The sequence below is a fragment of the Scyliorhinus torazame genome, chromosome 17 (genome assembly GCF_047496885.1).
Source record: "Scyliorhinus torazame isolate Kashiwa2021f chromosome 17, sScyTor2.1, whole genome shotgun sequence".
In the NCBI taxonomy this organism is placed as follows: Eukaryota; Metazoa; Chordata; class Chondrichthyes; order Carcharhiniformes; family Scyliorhinidae; genus Scyliorhinus; species Scyliorhinus torazame.
The window spans coordinates 4,236,459-4,261,553 of NC_092723.1; the positions used below are offsets into that span (position 1 = coordinate 4,236,459).

General features: G+C 46.0%; 2 protein-coding genes across 2 annotated transcripts in view; both read left to right on the forward strand.

The window, feature by feature from the left end:
- The first annotated feature begins 337 nt into the window (after window positions 1–337).
- On the forward strand, window positions 338–16,351 carry LOC140393498 (acidic mammalian chitinase-like). Its single transcript, XM_072479822.1, has 9 exons — window positions 338–485; window positions 2,367–2,423; window positions 3,100–3,250; window positions 4,788–4,912; window positions 8,888–9,014; window positions 9,122–9,304; window positions 10,267–10,383; window positions 13,275–13,413; window positions 16,133–16,351. The coding sequence occupies exons 1-9, from the start codon at window positions 409–411 to the stop codon at window positions 16,345–16,347; spliced, it is 1,191 nt and encodes a 396-aa protein (XP_072335923.1). The 5' UTR covers window positions 338–408; the 3' UTR covers window positions 16,348–16,351.
- Window positions 16,352–23,645: 7,294 nt separating this feature from the next.
- The window catches only part of LOC140393652 (acidic mammalian chitinase-like), a 31,640-nt gene continuing 30,190 nt past the window's right edge, over window positions 23,646–25,095 (forward strand). The window contains exon 1 of the mRNA XM_072479933.1: window positions 23,646–23,706. Coding sequence (XP_072336034.1) covers window positions 23,682–23,706 — 25 coding nt within the window. The 5' untranslated portion in view covers window positions 23,646–23,681. The remainder of the gene's footprint in view (window positions 23,707–25,095) is intronic.

A 25,095-nucleotide genomic window follows, 5' to 3' on the forward strand; every position in this document is an offset into this window, starting at 1 on the left:
TAGATGACTAATTCAGTTTTACAATGATTAGCCTGAAATAATTATAGTTCATCTCAAATTGATGGTGAGGAAAACAATCTTAATGTTTCTGTTCACTCATCATTGTGAACTCTTAAACCTTTCAGCACATTTTGCTGTGAATTTTAACACTTATCCTATATTCTTTATTCCAGCGGTGGTCTTGTTGGCGTGCCTGGAACTGGGTGAGTCTTGGTGCTTTTTAAGCTATTTTTAATGATATGTAATGAGTAGAAGCTCAGTCCTGATTTTCCTTTCTCCTCAGGCTCTGCCTACAGACTGGTTTGTTACTTTACAAACTGGGCTCAATACAGACGAGGACCAGCGAAGTACAAGATCGATGATTTGGATCCCTGCTTGTGCACACATCTGATCTACGCTTTTGCTGGGATGAAGGACAATAAAATCACCACCTTTGACACAAATGATCTGACTCTCTACCACTCATTCAACAGCCTTAAGAACAAGTAGTATTTTTCTATTAATATTGAGAAAATACCTGCAATTCTAAATATAGTTTAAGGTTCTTTTATGTCCCGTTGAACATTGAAAAATGATGCCCAATGTTATGCAAATAAAAGATGACTGACCCAGTCAGGGAGATGATTTCTGGGTGAAATTGGGTTTTGTTGATTTGTGTCCCATTGGCAGAGATGAGTCGATGCCCAGTGGGTCTGACAATGTCTGACGCAATCATTGTCACCGTGTTGTCCCGTATAAACAAAAAAACACTTTATATTCACTCGAAGTTGCAAAAACCCTTGAGATGGTCGACCAAACCAGTGTGTGTGCAGAAACACTGGGCTGTGAGGGAGCTGGAATTTCCACTCCGTTCAACAACTCAGAGTGAGTGAGATCCCAACAAGCACCAATCAATGGGTGTTAAATATTTTCACAACATTGACACCACTCCCCATTATTGTAGCCAAATAGTGACCCCCCCCCCAGCCAAAGAGTAAGCGTTGCCTCCTCCCCCCACCCTGTTTTTAAACTCCTCCCTTGTCATTTGTGCTTTCCTGCCTGAGAGGAAAACCAGGTGTTTTGTCACCGACCCTGCTTCTGATCTTTACTCAAAGCTGCAATTTGCACGTTGCCGGCGAGATTGGAAGAGCTGAGAGTGACAGCATTTGTAATTAATGCAACGTTTGGCCGACTGTGGCATCAAGGAACCCTGGCAAAATTTAAGACATTTAATGGCATTGCCATTGCTGCAGACCCTTTGCCCACATTCACTGTCAACATATTGGGGGCTACCATTGACCACAAACTGAACTGGATCAGCCATATAGACGCTGTGGATATAAACACATGTCAGAGTCTGGGAATTCTGAGAGCAGCAACTCATCCCGTGACAGCCAAGACCTGTCCATCATGTGGAAGGCACACGCGAGGAGTGTGATGGAATACTCGCCACCTGCCTGAATGATTGCGCCTCCACTGCTCAGCATTGGCAAGTACAAAGGGGCAGCTTGAGTGGCTTAAATGTTAATTCCCTCCAACACCGACGTGCAGTAGCAGCAGTGTGTCCTGCTCAAAGATACAGTGAGCTGACCTCGACCATGGGAAGGGTAAGGAGACATGCCCCCAATCCACCCCAGCTGGCACAAGCATTAAACCCCATGGCACCAATCCTGCCCACACCAGATGCCCAGCCAACAGAGCCCAGCCCCAAGGCGGAAAGCTGCACCAGTGTGGTAACCCACTGTGTTCTGATATTAGAGGTTGTACGGTAGAACCTGCACTACAGGTTCACCTGGGGCCCCTGCATGCTAGCTCCGCCCAGGAGCCGGGTTATAAATATGCGTGGCCTCCAGCTCGCAGCCATTTCGTCAGCTGCTGTGGGAGGCCACACATCTGATACTAATAAAGTCTCAGTTTGGATTCAACTTTGTCTCCAGTCAAATTGATCGTGCCTCAACCAGCACCTTAATCTTTGCACGCATATTACAGCCTGGATGTGTTTGTGGTGGTTCCAACTTCTTTCACCCTATGGTTGACCAGTAATCGCTCCCTCTCCTTCTGCCTGCCTTTTTGGGTGTATTGGAAGGGTTTACAAAGTTAGTGAGCTGGATTAGCTTCGCTGCAGGTGCAATTAACCGTGAGAAAGACTGCCTTTAGTGGTGACATCCACATATCCATAACGGACCTTACCCCCTCTTTCTGTGGCACATCCTGATGTGAAATGTTTGTTCTGCACTGAAGTATTTCTGCTCAATTAAAAGTTAGCATCAAAATGAGAAAGCAGGATAAACATTGGGACAATAATGATTTTCAGCAACTCGAGTAGTATTAGAAAATGTATTTATGTTCTTCATTCTAAAAGAATAATTTGTTCCATTTTACAACAGAAATAGAAACCTTAAAACGCTCCTGTCCATTGGTGGCTGGAACTTTGGAACTCAGAAGTAAGATTAAAATATTTTATTATAGTGTTGGGCGAAACGTGCTTCTCTTTCTATTGTTCATAATATAAAATAAGCTGTAGTGTTAATATAAAATATAAAACACAGTGAAGTCAAAGGGATGGTTTTTAAAATGATAACTGTGTAGTTTTAGATAAATATATGGATTGTCAATTAACATATTGTGACTATATTCAGCTGAATGTAAAATATAATTCAAATAATATTAATAAAACATTCTGACAGGAACAAATACAGCATTTCTACGAGACTCAATTGATATTAATACACCCAGTGAAGATTGATTCAACTGATTAACAAGAGCAGCGACAATACAACACCTGTAGGGGCTGGTTTAGCACACTGGGCTAAATGGCTGGCTTTTAAAAAGCAGACCAAGGCAGGCCAGCAGCACGGTTCAATTCCTGTACCAGCCTCCCCGAACAGGCGCCGGAATGTGGCGACTAGGGGCTTTTCACAGTAACTTCATTGAAGCCTACTTGTGACAATAAGCGATTTTCATTTCATATCACAACTATATTTTTGTAATTTATAATTGGTTTCCTTGTATATTTTGAAATTGTAAAACAAATACGACCCTCTTAATGGTTCAGTTGCTAATTGCTGAGACCCAAATACTCACAGTTCTGACCTTGTTTAACATTCTCCTCTCCTCCAGGTTCTCCACTATGGTTTCCAAATCAGAAAACCGCCAAATTTTCATCAAGTCTGTGATTAGGCTGCTGCGTGGTTATGGATTTGATGGTTTGGACATTGACTGGGAATATCCTGGGAGACAAAATAAACACCTCTTCACGGTGCTGGCACAGGTAGGAGCAGATGTCTTTCACAGGATGTTTAGTCTTGTAACTAAAATAAAGCCCCTTTCAATCCTGTTTGTAAATTAAAATTTTGCTTTTGAGGTCCGCACGAAGGACACGGAACAGAGGAGCATTCCTGGGACATTGAGCTCTCCCAGTATTTTATTCCATTCAATGAGATCATGGTCAATCTGCAACTGAACCAACTTCTAGAAAGAGAGTTTGAAAAGACTGTCGGAATTTACGGCCATTCCCGCTGGCGTCATCTTCAGGTCCGACTGACAGCGAACTCCCACCACGGTTCCTGGGCAGTGGGGGTCCATCCAACGGAAACCCCATTGGCAACGACGGAACTAGACAATCCCGTTGCCATCAATGGCGGCCCCCGTCCACCACCGCGAAGGGTGGGGCAGAAAATCCCACCCACTAATTTGTGAAACTTGAAATTTGAATATTTAAATGTGAAATATATGGATTGAAAATGAAATGAAATGAAAATCGCTTATTGTCACAAGTCAGCTTCAAATGAAGTTACTGCGAAAAGCCCCTAGTCGCCACATTCCGGCGCCTGTTCAGGGAGGCTGTTACGGGAATTGAACCGTGCTGCTGGCCTGCCTTGGTCTGCTTTCAAAGCCAGCGATTTAGCCCTGTGCTAAACAATGAAAGTAATTTGATCGAATCCTCATTAATCACCATTCTGGCAACTATGCAGTAAGAGCTATTCATAGAAATCATAGAATTTACAGTGCAGAAAGAGGCCATTCGGCCCATCGAGTCTGCACCGGCTCTTGGAAAGAACACCCTACCCAAGCCCACACCTTCACCTTATCCCTATAACCCAGTAACCCCACCCAACACTAAGGGCAATTTTGGACACTAAGGACAATTTAGCACGGCCAATCCACCTAACCTGCACATCTTTGGACTGTGGGAGGAAACCGGAGCATCCGGAGGAAACCCACGCAGACACGGGGAGAACGTGCAGACTCCGCACAGACAGTGACCCAAGCCGGGAATCGAAACTGGGACCCTGGAGCTGTGAAGCAATTGTGCTAACCACTGTGCTACCGTGCTATTGATCAAGGCTCCGTTTAAACCTGGTCCTACCTCTGACTTTACCCTTAGATTAGACACATTATTGTGTGACACTTGGTCATGGATTTGGATTTAGATTTATTGTCACGTGTACTGAGGTACAGTGAAGATTATCGTCCTGCGTACAGTCCAGGCAGATCCTTCTGTAATGAAAAACATAAGACATACGATAAATACACAGTGGAAATACATAGACATCAGGGGAAGCATACGGAGTGTAGAGCTACTCAGTGGAGAAGATGCGTAGAGAGTTCAGGTCAGTTCATAAGAGGGTCCTTCACGAGTCAGGTAACAGCGGGGAAGAAGCTGTTTTTGAACTTGTCATTGCGTGTTCTCAGACTTTGTATCTCTTTGTTATATGAAGCTGGACAATTATTTAGTGAGTGTTTGAAACCCTCCATTTGGTGAGGATCAGTTGTTAAGAGAAACTTTATTCATTTTTAACTTTTAGGAATTGGTGGCAGCTTTTGAAGTTGAGGCGAAAATCTCTGGACAACCCCGAATGCTGCTCTCAGCTGCAGTTTCTGCTGGAATGGGCAACATTGGTATGAGCTATGAGGTTCCTGAACTTGGAAAGTAAGTATTGATATTAGTCACACAGGCAGTGTGGGAGAGGGATGTAGAATGATAGGTTCGAAAATTTCCTCTTGGTTTTGGATTTAATAGTTTGTTTATTGACTGGGAATGCCTCGGTTAAGCTGTATTTAGAAGCTGGGGTTTTGGATTTAATAGTTTGTTTAGTGACTGGGAATGCCTCGGTTAAGCTGTATTCAGAAGCTGGGGTTTTGGATTTAATAGTTTGTTTAGTGACTGGGAATGCCTCGGTTAAGCTGTATTCAGAAGCTGGGGTTTTGGATTTAATAGTTTGTTTAGTGACTGGGAATGCCCCGGTTAAGCTGTATTTAGAAGCTGGGGTTTTGGATTTAATAGTTTGTTTAGTGACTGGGAATGCCCCGGTTAAGCTGTATTCAGAAGCTGGGGTTTTGGATTTAATAGTTTGTTTAGTGACTGGGAATGCCCCGGTTAAGCTGTATTCAGAAGCTGGGGTTTTGGATTTAATAGTTTGTTTAGTGACTGGGAATGCCCCGGTTAAGCTGTATTCAGAAGCTGGGTGATGCTGAGCAAGCTGGACAAATGCTCCTTTTTTTCAATGAAGGGTAAAATATGAAAAGCAGGGGAACAACAGGAAAACACATTTGAATTATGTGCCGCCTTTGCCAGCTTTAGAGTAATCCCGGTTAATGAAGTATTTTGTAGTTCTATAGACACAACTGCACCAACTAACAATCTCACATCAAAGCCCCCAAAACAGCAGGGAGATGATGACCAGATAGCTTTTTTATCTGGTTACGTTTTAGGGATCAATGTCAGTTATGAAACCAATTTTACTCTTTTCGTAACATTAATATATCTAAGATAAACGCAAGTTACTGTGGATGCTGGAATCTGAAACAAAAACAGAAAAGGCTGGGCAATCTCAGCAGATCAGACAGTGTCTGTGGAGAGAGAAGGGAGCTCACGTTTCCAGTCTGAGTGACTCTTTGTCAAAGCTCAAGAGAACTGGAAATAGGGTCAGATTTATACTGTTGTGGGGAGACGGGTTTGCATGGAGCGGTGGGGCTGAATAGGAGGTGGAGATTGATAACAATGTTGTGGACAAAAAGAAAAAGGAAATATAAATGGGGGTGATAATGACTAAAAAGGGTGCTGATAGTGGCACATTAAGAGATCAGAATGTGTTACTGCGAGAACAAGGGTAAGCAGTGTGTCAAAGTACAAGTTTAATTTCTGAATGTATAGGCCCTTCTCATCAGTTGTGTTGTGATGTAGGAGTGATCGAGTGTGCTGCTTTGTGCCATGGTGGGACTGTGCCTACTGTGAAGTTGCTGGGTTGTTTAGAATGATGACTAAGGACTACAACTTAAACGGTTTACTGTAAAATCTTCACCAGCTCTTACATGCCACGCCTGTACCCACACTCGTGAGAATGTCTGCACAACCAATATGTCACTTCCTGTGTGCAAGTCGTGGCAACATATCCATGAATACCCATTCTATGTTTGCTATGCCCATTCTAGTCCCTGCTGCATTGAAGCAGTGTAATAGAGAGGCACGTGGTTGACCCTGAGTGTCAATGGTTCCATCCATTGATCCAGAATGATTCTCTTTAGGTTTGACAATGGGTGAATGAGTCTGTTTAGGAATCTAAACAAAGCTCTTGTTTGTACCAGATGAGCGCTGGTCATTTCAAAGCTCACTTGAAAATCGCACTTGGCAAACCACCCCCAGTCAGTGGTTAGGACGTTTTATTAGTCTCCAATTTTAAACAGGATTGTCGGGTTAAAATAAACCTTGGTTGGAATACAGTATAGCCACACATAAAGGTCTTAGTGCTGGCTCAGTGGTAGCACTCTTGTCATAGAATTTACAGTGCAGAAGGAGGCCATTCGGCCCATCGAGTCTGCACCGGCTCTTGGAAAGAGCACCCTACCCAAGGTCAACACCTCCACCCTATCCCCATACCCCAGTAACCCCACCCAACACTAAGGGCAATTTTGGACACTAAGGGCAATTTATCATGGCCAATCCACCTAACCTGCACATCTTTAGACTGTGGGAGGAAACCGGAGCACCCGGAGGAAACCCACGCACACACGGGGAGGACGTGCAGACTCCGCACAGACAGTGACCCAAGCCGGGAATTGAACCTGGGACCCCTGGAGCTGTGAAGCAATTGTGCTATCCACAACGCTACCGTGCTGCCCTTGTGATTTCAATTGGAATGTCTCAGCTGACACCCAGTGCCATTCTGAGGGAGTGCCGCACTGCCCATTGGATATCACATCTGAAGTCCTGTCTGATTTCTTAACGAGATGTAAGAGGCCCCATGGCCTCATTGAAGGAAGAGTTCCCCCAATGTTCTGGCTAACAGCATCATTCTCGTTGGTCGATCCATATAAAAAGGACAAGGCACACAGGCTCTGCCTCTTCCAGAGACCAAGAGAGCAGGACAGGGTTGATTACAGCAACATCACACGTGGTCAAGAGCAAGCATGTATGGTTAGCGGAATAGACTGTGTTACTAGAGAGTCAGATTAGCAGAGTGTCGAACTCATTTAAGAGAATTGTTAATCGTTCAATAAATATGTCAAACCTATCTCAGAGTCTGGAGCATCATTCAGCAGAGCCGACATCAAGTGGCAGCTTTTGTTACCGGCAATAACATAACACGACAGTCTCCACAACACAATATTCCATCTCACTACAGCAAGTCAAACTGACCGGCCGATAATTCTCGCCATCTTTTCTGCTGCCTTTTAAAAAATAGATGCAACAAGAATTTTCTCCATCTTCCAAACAAGAGCAAAGCAGACACAGGGGGCGGGATTCTCCGCCGGCGGGCTGCTCCGTTTTGCGGAGCCCGGGGGTTTCCCGACAGCGTGGGGCTGCCCCACACGGGGAAACCCCATTGACCAGCCGGCGTAACGGAGCATCCCGCCGGCGGGTCGGGACAGAAATGTGGCGCGGCGGGACGGAGAATCCAGCCCTACAACTGCGTACTAATAGATTGGATTCTCCCAAACTGCAACCATGTCCCCACGCCGGTGTAGAAACGCTGGCGTTTCACTTTGAAGACTCCTGCAGAAAAGATGAGCCGATTCACTGACCTGCAGGCAGCTAGCAGAGACCCAGAGTGATTCAGGCAGCTTTAGCTGCGGATACGGGCCCCCGCACTTCCGGTTTCGAGTCTGCGCATGCGCACGGCGGCGGCCTTAGTCCACAACCACCACGCGAGCTTCCCGACGAGTGTAAGGTGGTTAGAACCGTGCCATCGTGAACTCGGCCGGTCGGCAGCGGAGGATTGATGGGCGGGCCTCTGGCAATGGGCCCCCAGCCACGCGGAGTACTCCGCGAACACGCCGATTCTCGGGTCCCGGAGGATCACCGGACCGGCGGCGGGCCCGATTTCGCCGTGAAATTGGTGTGGTGAATGGAACTACTGTTAATTCACCAGTGCGCTGTGACATCATGTTACTGCTGTATCGTGTTACGTTATGTGTTTAACCCTGTGGGCTCCACCTATGGGCCATTGTACGGCTTCACCCACAGGGGGATATGTCGGGGCATGTACGGGCTCGCCCATGGCTCCACCCCTTACAGGAATAATAAAGGCAGCTGACCTGCGGGGCCATATTCATTGTTGCACCGGTCACAGGCAGGCTCAGTTGTAAGCTGATTAAAACCACGGTTTACTCCTCAACGTGTCTCTCAGTGAATTGATAGTCGCATCAATTGGATTCGCCGCCGCCATGCCAAACGTGATTTCAGCACTGGGCAGCGTAGAATCCAGCTCTGTATGTTGAAAGTTATTCAGCAACTGTAAACTGCTTTGGGATATCCTGAGGTCGTGGAAGGTCTTAGATAAATGCAAGGCCCTTTTTTATTTTCTATAGTTTTATTTGCCAGAGCTCATTAGCTTAATGAGTTAGATGATTACCATTTATTTTAGTAAAAAGGATATCTGTGTAACTCAGACCTCTTCTCACACAGATACTTGGACTTTTTCAATGTGATGACATATGACTTTGTTGGATCTGGGAATATTGTCACTGGAGAAAATAGTCCTCTTTATCCTCTTCCAAATAACAAACATTACACCAACCTTTACTTTAATGTGGTAAGTGTTCATGAAAATAGAAATCAGTGATATTGATTATTTCCAATGGTCTTTAGCCAGATGGGTCGTGAAAGATTTCCAGCAGCTACTTTCATTTTTTTTGGTAGAACTTTACGATGAATTACTGGAGGATTCAGGGAGCTCCTGCAGAGAAACTGAATATTGGATTCCCTACATATGGCCATACCTTCAGGCTGACCACATCTGACCATGGAATTGGAGCCCCATCTGGAGGTCCTGGACCAGCTGGGAAATACACCAGATCGACTGGAAGCTTGGCCTATTATGAGGTATTAAGACTGGTGCATATTATTTTTCTCTGTCAGGTCATATATTGAAAATACTATTGAACCAATTTTTGAATTCGACCCTTCAAAAAAACTCAAGCTTTACTGTGAGAAATTACCTCAATCATATGAACGTCCTCAGGCAGATTAAGTCACGTGTTCAAATGTATTTTGAAAACATAAGCTGACTGCCCTTGTGCAGTTCAAGTGATGAAAGTTTCCAGAATGACCCAGTGTTAAAACAGGCCGTGCATTCGGACATCCTTACCCAGGACACCTCTATCTGATCATCTGCCCCGTGTATGAAGATCCCGCTGCCTCTGCCAGCTTCACAACACATGGCATCGCCCAGCTTAGCTACCAGGAGCTGAAATGTGTGACATCACATTCTGATGATCAGAGACACAATGTCACAGCCTCCATCAGCAGGAGGTGTTTGACTGTCTCACTCTGGCCATTGTTGTCAGTCTTGGGAAATACACAAGGAGGTGAAGTGGAGGATATCACATTTTACATCCTCAACCTCCCTCTCAACAGGAAATTTTAGGGTTTTTTGTTTCGTGATTACAGTCATTCCTCAGCATTTGTGCATCAACCTGTGTCTTATTTGCACATTGTTGGAAGGGTAAGCAAGCTGGTGTTGATGTTGAGACTCAGATCAATCTCGAGATGCTGTCTGACCCCTCCTCTGCCTCATATTGGAAACGTGCAGAGTGAAGCATCAATGATTGTCTCGGGTCCTTTTGTTCAGCATTTGCTATTTATGAATAAAAATATTTTTTTGACAGCAAAATAGAATGGTGCCCCCAGTTTGAGGAATGCAATTAAGAGAAAATGATAGCTGAATAAACGTTTAAGGAAAAGTGAAATCAGAAAGGTTGTCAGCCTCCCTGGGAAGCATTGCAAACCACTGATTATTGGTGGCCACTGATGATTTGAATATGAATGTCTCACTCTTCTCACAGATCTGCACACTTCTGAAAAGTGGTACGTCGATATGGAATGCTCCACAGGTGGTTCCATACGGTTACAAAGGAGATACGTGGATCGGGTATGACAATGTGAAAAGCTTTAGAGACAAGGTACCTTTGTTAAATTGATTTTATACATTTCATATTTGTTGATTTGGTGCAATATTTGTTGCGATATACTACTGGGCGGCACAGAGGCACAGTGGTTAGCACTGCTGCCTCACAGCGCTAGGACCGGGGTTCAATTCCGGCATCTGGTTACTGTCTGTGAGGAGTTTGCATGTTCTCCCCGTGTCTGCGTGGGTTTCCTCCGGGTGCTCCGGTTTCCTCCCACGATCCAAAGATGTGCAGGTTAAGTGGATTGGCCGTGCTAAATTTCTCCTGACTGTCCAAAGGCTAGGTCGGGTTACGGGGGTAGAATGGGTGAGTGGATTTGGGTGAGGTGCTCTTTCAGAGGGTCGGTGCAGACTCAATGGGTCAAATGGCTTCCTTCTGCACTGTAGAAATTCTATGATTCTATGATTCTTGTTTGTTGCAATAAGCAAGTGAATCCTGATGTTACATCGATCAACCGAATCACTTGAAAATTACATTACACATACGACTTTTGGACCATGACATATGGATGAGAGATCTTGTTTGATGCCTTTAGCCACCATTCTTTTTTCTGATGTAGTCTCTTATACAATATTGTTGGGAGAAGATCATATCCTGTCAATTCACCTCTTTGTGGGCAGAATGGCAGTGCCTTCCAGACTCAAACATCTCGCGACATGGAAAAGATTTTCCAGAAACCACTTCTGCATCTTTTACAAATTATTTTAAATCTGTGACCTCTCATTCTCAATCCTTTCACGAGTCGGAATGACTTTTAAAATCTCAATCAAATCTCCTCAGCCTTCGTTTTTTGAGGAAAACAGTCCCCACCTCTTGCATCTATCTTCATATCTGAAGTTCCTCCACCTTGGAATTATTCTCATGAATCTTTTCTGCATCCTCTAATGCCTTTGTGTTCTTCTGAATGTGTAGAGTCCTGAACTGGGTGCAATACTGGGACTGAACTAATGACTTATACGAGTCAAACACAAGCTCTTTGTTCTTGCACTCTATCTTCCAACTATGTGGTCCTGTTAACAATATGGCCATGATATGAATGATTTAGGAACTGTTCTCTTAACTGTCCCGCCACATTCAATGGCTTAGGAACATAGGAGTTAGGAGCAGAAATAGGCAATTCACCCCTTTGAGCCTGCTCCACGATTCAATCAGATCCTGGCTGATCTCTTCCTGGTCCCAAATCCACCTCCCACCTGTTCCCCATATCCCTTTAACCCATTTTTAAAATCATAAATATATCGCCTTCTTGAAAGCATTTAATGATTCAGACTCCACCACACTGTGGGGCAGCGGGTTCCACAAACTCACCACCCTCTGCGAGAAGTAGCTCCTCCTCATCTCAGTTCTAAATCTCCCGCCTCTCAACCTATATTTATGGCGTTTCATTCTAGTTTGCCCCACAAGGGGGAACATTTGGTCTACATTTACTTTATCAATCCCATTTAGTATTTTATATACCTCGATCGGAACCCCTCTCATCCTTCTAAACTCCTGCGAGTATAATCCTAAACTGTTTAATCTCTTTTCATACGTCAACCCTTTAATCCCCAGAATCAATCTGGTGACCCGCCTCTGAACTGCCTCCAAAGCCACCACACCCTTCCTCAAATAAGGAGACCCAAACGGACACAAAATTCCAGATGTGGTCTCACCCACACCCTATACAATTGCAACAACACTTCTCTACTTTTATACTCCAGTCCCTTTATATAATAATAATTTTCATTGTCACAAGTAGGCTTACATTAACACTGCAATGAAGTTACTGTGAAAAGCCCCTAGTCGCCACACTCCGACGCCGGTTCGAGAATACTGAGGGAGAATTCGGAATGTCCAATTCATCTAAAATAGCCTGCTCCCTGGTTGGCTCCATAACATTATGCTCGAAGAAACAATCCCTCATACACTTTTAAGGGCAGCACGGTAGAACATGTGGATAGCACTGTGGCTTCACAACGCCAGGGACCCAGGTTCGATTCCCTGCTGGATCACTGTCTGTGCGGAGTCTGCACGTTCTCCCCGTGTTTGCGTGGGTTTCCTCCGGGTGCTCCGGTTTCCTCCCACAGTCCAAAGACATGCAGGTTAGGTGGATTGGCCATGATAAATTACCCTTAGTGACCAAAAAAAAGGTTAGGAGGGGTTATTGGGATACGGGGATAAGGTGGAAGTGAGGGCTTAAGTGGGTCAGTGCAGACTCGATGGGCCGAATGGCCTCCTTCTGCACTGTATAATCTATGTTCTTTATGAAATCTCCCTCAAAGCAACCCTTGCCAATTTGATTAATCCAGCCAATGTACATGTTAAAATCACCCATGATTACTGTTGTGCCCTTGTCATAAGCCCTCATTATTTCTTGGAATTATTGCTCGGGGGGCCTGTAAATTACTCCTTCCAAGGAGTTTTTTCCCTTATTTTATATTTCCACCCAGACTGATTCAACATTTTGGCCTTAAGTGCTAATATAATTTCTTAATACAGTCTTAATACAGACTTAAAAACCTATACATTCAGGTCCCTCTGTTCCTGATACCCTTTTAAAGATGTATCAATTATTTTCCATTGTCTCTCCATATTCTTCCTCTCAAATTAATTACTTCATGTTTTGCTGCATCGAACCTCAGCTGTCACCGGTCTTCCCATTCCTCCAACTTGCCTCTGGCCTATCATAGTCCTGAGCTAACCTTCTCATAGTTCACAATGCCTTCAAGTTTTGTATCATCTTCACACTTTGAAATGGTGCCCTGTACATCAAAGTCTTTGTCATCAATATATATCAGGGTAAACAAGGGTCCAAACACGGACCCTTGGGAAGGATAAGTTATATTTGGGCAAAAGCTACTTGCAACGAGGATTTGTGAAATAAAGTTGTGAACAATGTCTTTCAGGCGGAGTGGCTGACGAAGAACAACTTTGGAGGAGCTATGGTGTGGACCCTCGCTATGGATGATTTCTCTGGTTCTTTCTGCAACCAAGGGCCGTATCCTCTCATTAATGCGCTGCACACTGGACTTGGAATTTCATCAGGTAAATGTCAGATTCTTTATACTTGGAGTTGATTATTTATTTATGTCACAAAGTCAGCATGGACAGCAACTAATAATGAATATAACGGAGAAATGATTTATAAGACCATAAAACCATAAGACATAGGAGCAGAATTAGGCCACTCGGCCCATCGAGTCTGCTCCGCCATTCAATCCTGGCTGATATTCTCTCATCCCCATTCTCCTGCCTTCTCCCCATAACCCCTGATCCCCTTATGTATATACATTTGCTGTATAATCAATGTTTTTCAATTTCAACATTGTTAGAGCCACAGAAACGCGACTGATAGAATGTTGCTCAGTCCGTTACAATCCCAGCGGGACAGTCAGGCCCCAAAATGGAACACTGGCTCAATAATCTGTAACGTTTGTTTTGTTTAGAGACATGGATGAACAAAGTCAAAGGTCTGTCAGTTAACTTGTCACAAAATAATCAGACTTTTATGAAACACAAATAGATTTACTATAATACATTAGTCCTCCACCCCACCTACATCTTTCCAGATGTAAAAAAACCTTTACGGCTGGATTCTCTGATCCTGAGGCTAAGTGTTGACGCCGTCTGAAACTCTGTCGCGTTTCTCCACGGCGTCAACATGGCCTCAGGATCAGCAATTCTGGCCCCTACAGGGGGTTGGCAGGGCACTGGAGCGACCCACGCCGCTCCAGCTGCTGAATCCGGCATCAACTGGGTGCCGCGGGGTCCGCACATGCACAGTGGCACCGGCAACAATGCGCGCATGCGCAGTGGCTCCCTTCTCCGCGCTGGCCCCAACGCAACATGGCGTAGGGCTAAAGGGGCTGGCGCAGAAGAAAGGAGGCCCCCCAGCCCGAGAGGCCGGCCCGCCGATTGGTGGGCCAGGCCACAACGGAAGCCCCCCCCCCCCGGGTTCGATTTACCCCTCCCCCCCCACAGGCCGCCTCCGGACACTGCCACGCCGAGGTCCCGCCGGCGGAGAGCAGGGTAGAACGGCGCCGGCGAGACTCGGGTTTTTTCGCGACGGCCGCTCGGCCCATCCCGGGCCGAGAATCGGCGGGGGGGGGCCGCGTAGAGCGGCCCCTGACCGGCGCTCTGCCGACCTCGCTGGCACCAATGGCGCCGATTCTCTGCGGCCCCGGGCTGAGAGAATCCCACCCTGAAGAACTGAGTCCCTGTTGAATAATAGGCCGACTGCAGTCAGACACACCACACTCTGAAACCAAGTGACAGATGCCACCCAGTACAACTTCCGTGAATTTCCCCTCAAAAGCCTCCAAATGATTTTCTCACTGTGAGCTGACAGGCTTCACTGGATCTCTGGCTTCCACACAAGTGTTTCTGAACTCCACCCTCAAAATACATGCCTGCGATTCTCGCAAACAATGCTTTCTCTCAAATGCCTTCAACAAGGATCGAGCTCCAGGATTTAAGTCTCTCATTTCAGAATCTCTCTGCCTTGGATTGCCTTGTACATTCAAGCTCCCACACAACCTCTGAGGACTCAGTCATTCCAACAGAACACCACTGCTTCACAGCTGTAGTAAGGTGTCACCAACGTTAGAATGACTTCAGATGTTTAGCTATCCACTAACCAAATTAATCGGTTCTGCACCTTTCAGCTCTCGAAATCAAATGAAAATCGCTTATTGTCACAAGTAGGCTTCAAATGAAGTTACTGTGAAAAGCCTCTAGTCGCCACATTCCGGCGCCTGTTCGGGGAGGCTGGTACGGGAATTGAACCGTGCTGCTGACCTGCCTTGGTCTGCTTTACAAGCCAGCTAAACCAGTCCCTTAGGAAATAGGAACAGGAGTAGGCCATTCAGCCCCTCGAGCCTGTCCCACCATTCAATGAGATCATGTCTGCTCTGTGACCTAATTCCATCTACCTGCCTGAGGGCCATATCCCTTAATATATTTGCTCAACAAAAATCTATCCATCTCAGATTTAAAATTAACAACTGTTCCAGCTTCAACTGCTGTGTGTGGGAGAGAGTTCCAAACCTCTACAACCCTTTGAGTGAAGAAGTTCTTCCCAACATCTCTCCTGAACGGTCTGACCCTAATTTTTAGACGATGCCCCTAGTTTTAGAATCTCCAACCAGTGTAAATAGTTTATCTTTATCCACCCTATCTTTCCCTATTAATATCTTGAATACTTGATCAGATCCCCCCTTAGTCTTCTAAATTCTAGAGCAAACAGGTCCAATTTGAGGAAAGATATTAAGGGATATGAGCCAAAGGCAGGTACATGGGGTTAGGTCACAGATCAACCATGATCTCACTGACTGGCAGGACAGGCTTGAGGGGCTGAATGGCCTCCTGCTGTTGCGATATTGTTGCATCCAGTGTGCAATGATATTTAAATAAACTGAAAATGTGCTTTGTGTAATTGTGCAATTTAAAAGGATAGTTTGTTGTGATACAAATTTATCAACTTTTTCAGTTTCCTTTTTATTTAACTTGACTTGAGGTCAAACTATATGCACTACAACTGTCGAGATGGAATTAGTTGTTCCAAAATTTCCTCAGTGATTGAACTGGGTTTCCAAACAGCTCATTCTTGATGCTGTAAGAAGTTGAGCTCCACCAGATACTGGAATGAATTGACATCTACCTGAGGGGTTTTAGTGTCCCAGAGCCGTTAACTTCGCAACGTTTACTTTTGTTTGTGACTAATTTTGAAGCAGGTGATGAAATTGTGAATTTTATTTCCTTCCAGCTTGTGTTCCATCTAAAACAACGCTGAAGCCAGCTGTCCCTGTCACTCAGCCCCCTGGCAGTGGTTTCTGTGCCAACAAATCTAATGGTTTCTATGCTGATCCAAAGGACAAGACCAAATTTTACCAATGTGACGATGGAGTAACCTACCTGAAGAATTGTATTCCTGGGTTAGTCTATGACCCTTCCTGTACCTGTTGTAACTGGCCACAATGAGAAAGCAAAGGTAGGTTTGTTTACTAACTAAAAGACAAAACAGGCATTCTGTCGAAATCAATAATGTTGAGGTAGCATAAAATACTAATGCAGCCTTTATTAGGTGTCCTGAAATAAGGCAACGGGAGTTCAAAATATATGGGTAAAATTTAATTGCTGTTTGTGCAATTCGATCAAACCCTGACAATATGCGTGTCAAATGGTTGTAGGTTCATTTTCCCAGAGTCAATGGGGTTGAAATGGATGGTATGCCCTTGCTTTGGTGTGATTTTTATTGGTTTATGGGATGTGGTGTTGTTCTCATGAAGACCTCTTATTGCCCAGCACTAATTACCCTTGATTAGCCGCCATCTTGAACCACTGCAGTCCCCTTGGCAACGCTCTGACATCATGGAATCTGCAATGATATTTTCACTAAACAAGGTTGCTGAGTTTTATTTCAGCCCAAGCTGCTTTTCCATATATGTCCCAGAAACTGGTTGTGGAATTGGGGAATTCTGTGTGTGTGTGTGTGTGTGCGTGCGCGTGTGTGTGTGTGTCTGTGTGTGTCTGTCTGTGTGTGTGTGTGTCTGTGTGTGTGTGTGTGTCTGTGTGTGTGCGTGTGTGCGTGTGTCTGTCTGTGTGTGTGTCTGTCTGTGTGTGTGTGCATGTGTGTGTGTGTCTGTCTGTGTGTGTGTCTGTCTGTGTGTGTGTGTGTGTGGGGTCCTGGTCAGTTCTGTTGGGTGGAGGTGTGTCACTGGGGAAGGAGAAAGGTGAGGAAACGGAAAATAATAATTTAAAAATAGATCTAAAATAGAAGTTGTTTAAGTTGTTTTTTAATGCAGCTGATGTGATATTGAAACTTACTGTTGAATAAGAGAACACTAAAATCCTCTTTCTCTTTCCAGCCGCCATCAATCTTGGTCGGGCACCAGTGAAGCTGTAACTGGTTTCAGTTTAATTACTGAAGTGACTACTTTGTGGGTGAAGACCATTAATGTCCCACATCGAATTTTCTCAACTGAAGATATACATTTTAGTTTAAACAGCAAAATAAAATCATTGGCTCATTAAGAAAACAGTTATTGACATTTTCAAAATTAATAAATTAAATTCATTTCTAACACAACAGTTCAAGACAGGAACAGACGTTTGAAACTTTGACACAGACTCGAAGCACAGCTCCCCAGTATCTACAGTCATTCCGACACCTCACAGGGAAACACAGGGAAAGTGGAACCAACTGAGTTTTTGCTTCCCGCATCCTACTGACATTTTTCCCACATGGAAAAAATTGCACTAATCATTTATATAGTGGGTTAACTAATTGTCCGTGAGACAGATAGCAGGTGGGGGAGAATTTAAATTGGCAGTACATTTCTGATGTGATAATGTTTTCTGTTAGATTCCCACCTGCCTGAGGGGATTTTATTCTGTTCCCTTTTTTAAATTATTTGGCTGTGGGTGTTGTTGACAAGGCGACGGCTTCTCGTCCATCTCAAACTGCTATTGAGAAACTGGTGGTGAGCTGCCTTCTTGAAGCCGCTGCAGTCCAGTTGTGTAGGTACACCCACAATGCTGTTGGGAGGAAGTCTCAGGATTTTGATCCAGTGATACTGAAGAAATTGTGATTTCATTCAAAGTGTGGGTGATATGTGACTTGGAGAGTAAAGTGAAGGTGGTGATATGCCCATGCATCTGCTACCCTTGTCCTGGCTGGTGGATGCAGCGGGTTTGCAAGATGCTGTTGTGCATCTTGTAGATGGTACATGTGGCTGCCACTGTGCATCGCAGGTGGAGGGCATGAATATTTTAGGTGGTGAATGGCGCACCGATCAAAAGAGTTTCTTTGTCCTGGAACATATTGAGTTTCTTGAGTGTTGTGGAGCATCAACGTTACTTGGTTGCTATTTCCTCTTGTGTGTATGTGTGGGGTGTGGAGGGGGTGGCGTATCGGCCCAACCTTCAGAACATTGGGCTGGATTCTCCGCCCCGCCCCATTTCTGCCTCGACCCGTCGGCAGGATTCTCCGTTACGCCGGCTGGTCAATGGGCTTTCCGATTGTGGGGCAGCCACACGCCGTCGGGAAACCCCCGGGCTGCTGACAAAATGGAGAATGCTGTCAGGAGAGAATCCAGCCATGGACCCAGCCTACACCTGAATGTTTCTGAGTGAGTGTAAATAAATATGAGATGGAGGGAATTAAATATCCCAAACAGAAGTTGGAAACTGGGTTTTCTGATCCTGTTGCGGTGGGAGTCACTGCGGGAGATTAGTCAGTCCAGCCGGAAGGCCATTGACATTCGGTGGGACTGGGAATTCCCGAAGGGAGCGTGCACGGCTGGAACATCCCACCATTGTTTCCTGGGACTAGGTGCTGATTCACACAGTTAGGCACAAATTTACATCTGTTTCCATTGACAAATTGTCAAACAAATGTCCTTTCTGTGATCCTCTGCTAATTTATTTATTAATCATAAAGCCAGTATGCTCATAAACAAGTAACTTATCACATCAATTGATTTAATAACATCAAAATAGATCTGTGGTTACTTAAGACACAATCTTATATCGTCACAATGAATTCCTGAGCCATGAAGGGCGTGATTCAGCGACCTTGACTTGGTGCCAGGTACTCAAAACGTCTCGCAAGATTGGTTTTTTTGGGTTTATAAATTTTGAGTATCCAATTCTATTTTTTCCAATTAAGGGGCAATTTAGCGTGGCCAATCCACTGACCCGGCACATCTTTGTGTTGGGGGGGCGAAACCCACGCAGACACGGGGTGAATGTGCAAACTCCACACGGGCAGTGACCCGGGATCGAACCCGGGGCCTCGGCGCCGTGAGGCAGCAGTGCTAACCACTGCGCCGCTGTGCCGCCCATTTTGCGAGATCAACGGAATCACGCATGATCTGAATCTCGTTTGATCTGCATATTTAAATGATTCATTAAGCTCATTTAAATACCCGTGCACCAGATTCACCCAGGGCCCGGGATTCACTGGCTGTGCCTGGGAGACCTCGATAGGGCGCCGTTTACTACTGGTCCTCAGAAACATGGACCAGTGCGAATGGCACCGGGGGTGGGGGGAGCTCCCAGGCCATTGGCCTTACTAGGTTATTTACTAGGTTGAGAGGCTTTGAGTGGAGGCTCCCAGGGATTTCCCCAAGGTAAGAAGGGTGGTCACAAAAATGGGTGTGGGGCTGAAAGGGGGGGGGGGGGGGAAACGATCGGGGCAGCGGGACAAAATGGTGCCCTGATCTGAGAGGAGCCTTTCTGCTGGCAGGCTGAAGCTCGGCAGCAGGAAATCATTCTGAGTGCGGAGGCAGGGTGGGGAGAAACCTCCGAGACCAAAACAAAGGTGAGTAGACGGATGTTTTAGCGCCGGGAAACACCCCGGTAAACGTGCCGTTCAACGCACTTGTACTCATGTTCGCTGCATAACTCCCAATATCAGAGAACACCTGATGGACTCCTGTACAGAGGGCTTCTGACACCTCTGACTGCTGTTCCTGTGTTCCTCATTGTGTCTCTGACATTTTCCCAATGGCTCATGATCTGATTTGGATTTAGCAGATGCCTGGTCTCCAGTAGTCCGAGTGCCAGAAACCTGGGCTTCCCCTGACTCCAGCTGCCGGGATCTGTGAGGAGTGACCACCAGAGTGTGAAGCTGAGACTATGGCCCACATGGTGTGTGTGTCTGGGCCGGGGCAGGGTGCAGGTGAATGCTGTGACAGGTCTCCAGGTGAAATGACCTTTCTCCATGGAGGCCTGAGGTCTTGGGCTTCCCTCACTGGAGGGGACAGACCCTCCCCATCCCCTCTATCCCCCACCTTTTCTGTGGGTAGCACAGTGGTTAGCACTGTTGCTTCTAGGTTCAATTCCCGTCTTGGATCACCGTCAGTGCGGAGTCTGCAAGTTCTCCCCGTGTCTGCGTGGGTTTCCTCCGGGTGCTCCGGTTTCCTCCCACAAGTCCCCGAAAGACGTGAGGTAATTTGGACATTATGAATTCTCCCTCAGTGTACCCAAACAGGCGCCGGAGTGTGGCGACTAGGGGATTTTCACAGTAACGTCATTACAGTGTTAATGTAGCCATGATGTGGAGATGCCGGCGTTGGACTGGGGTGAGCACAGTACGAAGTCTTACAACACCAGGTTAAAGTCCAACAGGTTTGTTTCGATGTCACTAGCTTTCGGAGCGCTGCTCCTTCCTCAGGTGAATGAAGAGGTCTGTCCCAGAAACACATATATAGACAAATTCAAAGATGCCAAACAATGCTAGGAATGCGAGCATTAGCAGGTGATTAAATCTTTACAGATCTGTAAAGATTTAATCACCTGCGAATGCTCGCATTCCTAGCATTGTTTGGCATCTTTGAATTTGTCTATATATGTGTTTCTGGAACAGACCTCTGCATTCACCTGAGGAAGGAGCAGCGCTCCGAAAGCTAGTGACATCGAAACAAACCTGTTGGACTTTAACCTGGTGTTGTAAGACTTCGTACAGTGTTAATGTAAGCCTACTTGTGACAACAAAGATTATTATTATCATTATCTTGTTAGATCCTGGAATGGAGAATCTATGCAATAAGTGACCGTCTGGGTGGGCTCAAACATTTCACAGAAACCACCCTGAATTTCCAAAGGTCTCAGGATAAGCATGCTTCCTGATTGGATAGTTGGGAGAGACCGCCCTCGCCCTCGGTACAGACACTCCTCCCCCGCCAGCTCTGCAACCTGCTGCGCAAATACAGTGAATACTCTCAGCTCTGACAATGCACCTCCCGTCTTTCCTCCTCGCCCCCATCCCCCCCTCGATGGCCATCTTCCTGCGCAAAAGCCAGATGGATGCAATCTGTGGCTACTATGACCTCCTGACTCCCTCAAGCCTGACCACCACGTACAAGGCACAGGTCAGGACCACGATGGTTATTCACTACTTGCCTGCTTGAGTGCAGCTCCAGAAAGACTTAACAAGCTAAACAGAATCTAGGCAAAGCAGCCCGCTTGATCAGCACCCCATTCACCATCTCCAATATTCAAACTCTCCACCACCAATGCAGTAGCAGCAGTGTGTACCATGCACAAGGTGCATTGCAGCAACACATCACGCCTCCGTTGATTTTGCCTTCCGAACCCGTGACTGCTCCCAGCTCAACGGGCAGTGACAGCAGGCACATGGGAAAAGCAGCTCCTGCACATTTCCCTCCGCTCCACACCCCATGACTGCGCCTTCACTGTGGCTGGTTCAAAATCCTACTGTTGCCTCCGTATCAGCACAGCACACGGACTGCAGAGATTCACAAAGGCGGCACACAACCACCTCCTCAAGGCAGTTAGAGATGGGCAACAACAGTGATGTCCACGTCCCAGAGTCACTAAGTGAGTGGTGATGTGAGTTTGTCTTGAGTGACAGGTTCACATACCACAGAGGAGTGGTTTAGATCATTGACTTGTTCTCTGTATTGCAGTGGAACCTTCCTATGGACTCCTTGCGCACTGATCACCCTGGCAATCTCCCTCCAGGCCGTGGTCAGTTGGGAGGCATTGCAAAATCAGCCTTCTGATGCACATCATTCTGTAAGGACCGTGGCTTTAATCCAGCCATGACAGCCAGGCGGCCAGTTTCCTGCCTGTCCTGCAATGAGACTCATCATGAACCATGTGGCTACATAACTAACGAGTTGGCCAATATGTGTGCTAACCAGTGTTCTTCAAACTTTTTTTCCGGGGACACATTTTTACTAACCGGCCAACCTTCGGGACCCAACCCGGCCGACCTTCGCGACCCACGCCGACCGACCTGCGCAACCCATTTTCTCCTACCTTGTTTGCTGCTGACAAAAATGGAGGAAATGGTTTTGGGTCCCTTTGGCCCTCGTACACGCTCCTCCAATGGAACCTGTTGGATGAAGGTGAAGCCTTCTGGTGTCAGAAAGTATGGAGTCTCCATCTGTCCACAGTTCTGAACTTTTTTCCTGTAAAATATTATCAAATGAAACCCCCCCGAACTTGTAAAAAAAAAAAAAATAAAACGAGTAAAATAAATGAAAAAAATGAATAAAACTCCCCCGAACAAAATAAATGAAAAAAATTAAAATTAAATGAATAAAATTAATGAATATAAACCACTACAGAACTTGTAAAACAAAAAGCTGCAACCGTTTAAAAAAATAGTGGCCGCACTGCGCACGCGTGCCCGAAGGTTTTTTTAACGTGTTCGCGGCCGCTTGCAGCCGCTGTTTTGAAAAGCCGGCTGCTGCGCGGGGATTTGCGTGATCGGGAGCGCCGCGGACCACGGCTCCGCAACCCTCCCGACACCCGCCCGCGACCCACCCGCGGATCGCGGCTCCGACTTTGAAGAACACTGCGTTAACCCACCATGCTCGTCAGAGGACTTCCCGCTCCCAATACAGGGCTTCCATACATCATTATTGCTGTGGTGGGTGATGTTGTAAGAACATAGGGACAGGAGGAGGCCATTCGGTCCCTCGAGCCTGTCCTGCCCTTCAATGAGATCATGGCTGACCTGTGACTTAACTCCATATACCTGCCTTTGGCCCATATCCCTTAATATCTTTGCTTAACAAAAATCTATCTCACATTTAACATTAACAACTGTTCCAGCTTCAACTGCTGTGTGTGGGAGAGAGTTCCAAACCTCTACCACCCTTTGAGTGAAGAAGTTCTTCCTAACATCTCTCCTGAATGGTCAGGCCCTAATTTTTAGGCCCACTCCCCCACCCCACCCCTGTAACCCCACCTCACCTTTGGACACTAAGGGGCAATTTATCCCAGCCAATCCACCTCACCTGTACATCTTTGGATTGTGGGGGGAAACCGGAGCAGACACGGGGAGAAAGTGCAAACTCCACACTGTCACCCAAGGTCAGGATCAAACCTGGGTCCCTGGCGCTGTGAGGTAGCTGTGCTAACCACTGTGTCACCGTGCCAACCTTTACTCACCCTGTGCTGTCCTCACATAGTCCAACATGACACTGGCCAACAGGAAGCTCCGCACCTACCTGGACCTGAAGCTTTGAGCTTTCCCGCTCTTCCTAACTCCACCCGAGAAGAACGTGGGCCCCATGATCCTCCCCACCAATTTCCTGGCCTGTTTCCAGTACAAGACCATGTTCAGGGTTACAATGAAGGTGACATTGTAGAGGAGAAATGCTGTTATTCAGGAGAAGGTGAAAATATATTACAGTGATAAGATAAGAATGGTTATTTTTCATTGCGACTGATCCCTTTCCCGAGATTAAGTTAATGATGGACAGAATTATTCACCACTAATGATAAACTCAGTGTATAAAAGGGAGAGTTGATGTTCACAACACACCAGCTGCAAGATGGCAAAGCTTCTACTTGCAACAGGTAAGCCTGTTTGACCATTTCAATACCTTTGACAGTATAAACTATGTTTTATATTGAGAATGACTGTATTCATTGACGGGCAGAACCTCATACACCGGTTTAAAATGGTTGAATTTGAAAAGATTTGAGTGATCCATCTCCTGAACCATTCTCAAAACATGGATTTGGGTGGGTGTGGACAAAGCCATTAAATCATTCATGTTGGACAATGGACCTTGACTGAGAAAGGAACTCCACCAGCCATATCATCTATACCCTTTAAACAGTGGGTATGAAACTGGCTCAAAATGACCATGTTTGGATAATTGGCCAGTTTGTGAGAGGAGATCATGTGATGAGCAAGCTTGCCCTCTTTGTGTTTTAAGAAGCTGTTTTGTTCTAGGGCAGTCAGTGTCAGACTGGAAAGATTCTCTGTCTCTCTCTCTCTCTGTCTGTCTGTCTCTGTGTGTGTGCGTCTCTCTCTCTCTGTCTCTCTCTCTCTCTCTGTCTCTCTCTGTCTCCCTCTCTCTCTCTGTCTATCTCCCTTTCTCTCTGTCTCTCTCTCTCGCTCTCTGTCTGTGTGTGTGTGTCTCTCTCTCTCTCTCTGTCTGTCTGTCTCTGTGTGTGTGTCTCTCTCTCTCTCTCCGTTTTTCTCTCTCTCTGTCTATCTCCCTCTCTCTCTGCCTCTCTCTCTCTCTCTCTGTCTCTGTCTGTCTCCCTCTCTCTCTGCCCCTCTCTCTCTCTCTCTGTCTCTGTCTGTCTCTCTCTCTCTCCGTCTCTCTCTCTCTCTCTGTCTATCTCCCTCTCTCGCTGTCTCTCTCTCTCTCTCTCTCTCTGTCTCTGTCTGTCTCTCTCTCTCTCTCTCTCCAGCTCTTCTGCAAACTTGTCCCTACCTGTTTTTTGACGAGCCACAAACAGCTGACGGCATCTTAAACATCAACAAACAGCTGCTGACAGCAGAAGAAAAGATGGAAATTGTCCCTAAACATCTTTGAGTTGTTTTTTAAAAATAAATTTGGAGTACCCAATTCATTTTTTTTCCAATTAAGGGGCAATTTAGCGTGGCCAATCCACCTACCCTGTGTAGTGATCTGTACCTCTGTACATACATCTGCACATACACCAGGGACTGCAGGCAGGTGTAACAGCCACAGCATCACTAGAGGGCATCAGAGACGGGTATAAAGGGTCCAGCCCAAGGTAGGATCCGCCTCTTTCAGAAGCACAGAGCTAGTGAGCAGCAGCAGACAGAGACAGCTCAGTACAGGCAGTTTACCTGAGCTTCACTGGTCATACCTCTTGACTATTATATCTAGTTAAGCTCTGGAAACAGAACAAACCCATTGAATAAAGTATTTGTGTTAACTGGAAGTCTACAATCTTTATTCAGACTTAGAGAATGACATACAC

Excerpts from the sequence above, each read along its gene's own strand:
- LOC140393498 (XM_072479822.1), top strand. The coding sequence starts at position 409 with ATGAAGGACAATAAAATCACCACCTTTGACACAAATGATCTGACTCTC. Across the intron at positions 4,913-8,887 it reads GAGGTTCCTGAACTTGGAAA|ATACTTGGACTTTTTCAATG; the intron begins GTAAGTATTGAT and ends CTTCTCACACAG. Across the intron at positions 9,015-9,121 it reads CCAACCTTTACTTTAATGTG|AACTTTACGATGAATTACTG; the intron begins GTAAGTGTTCAT and ends TTTTTTTGGTAG.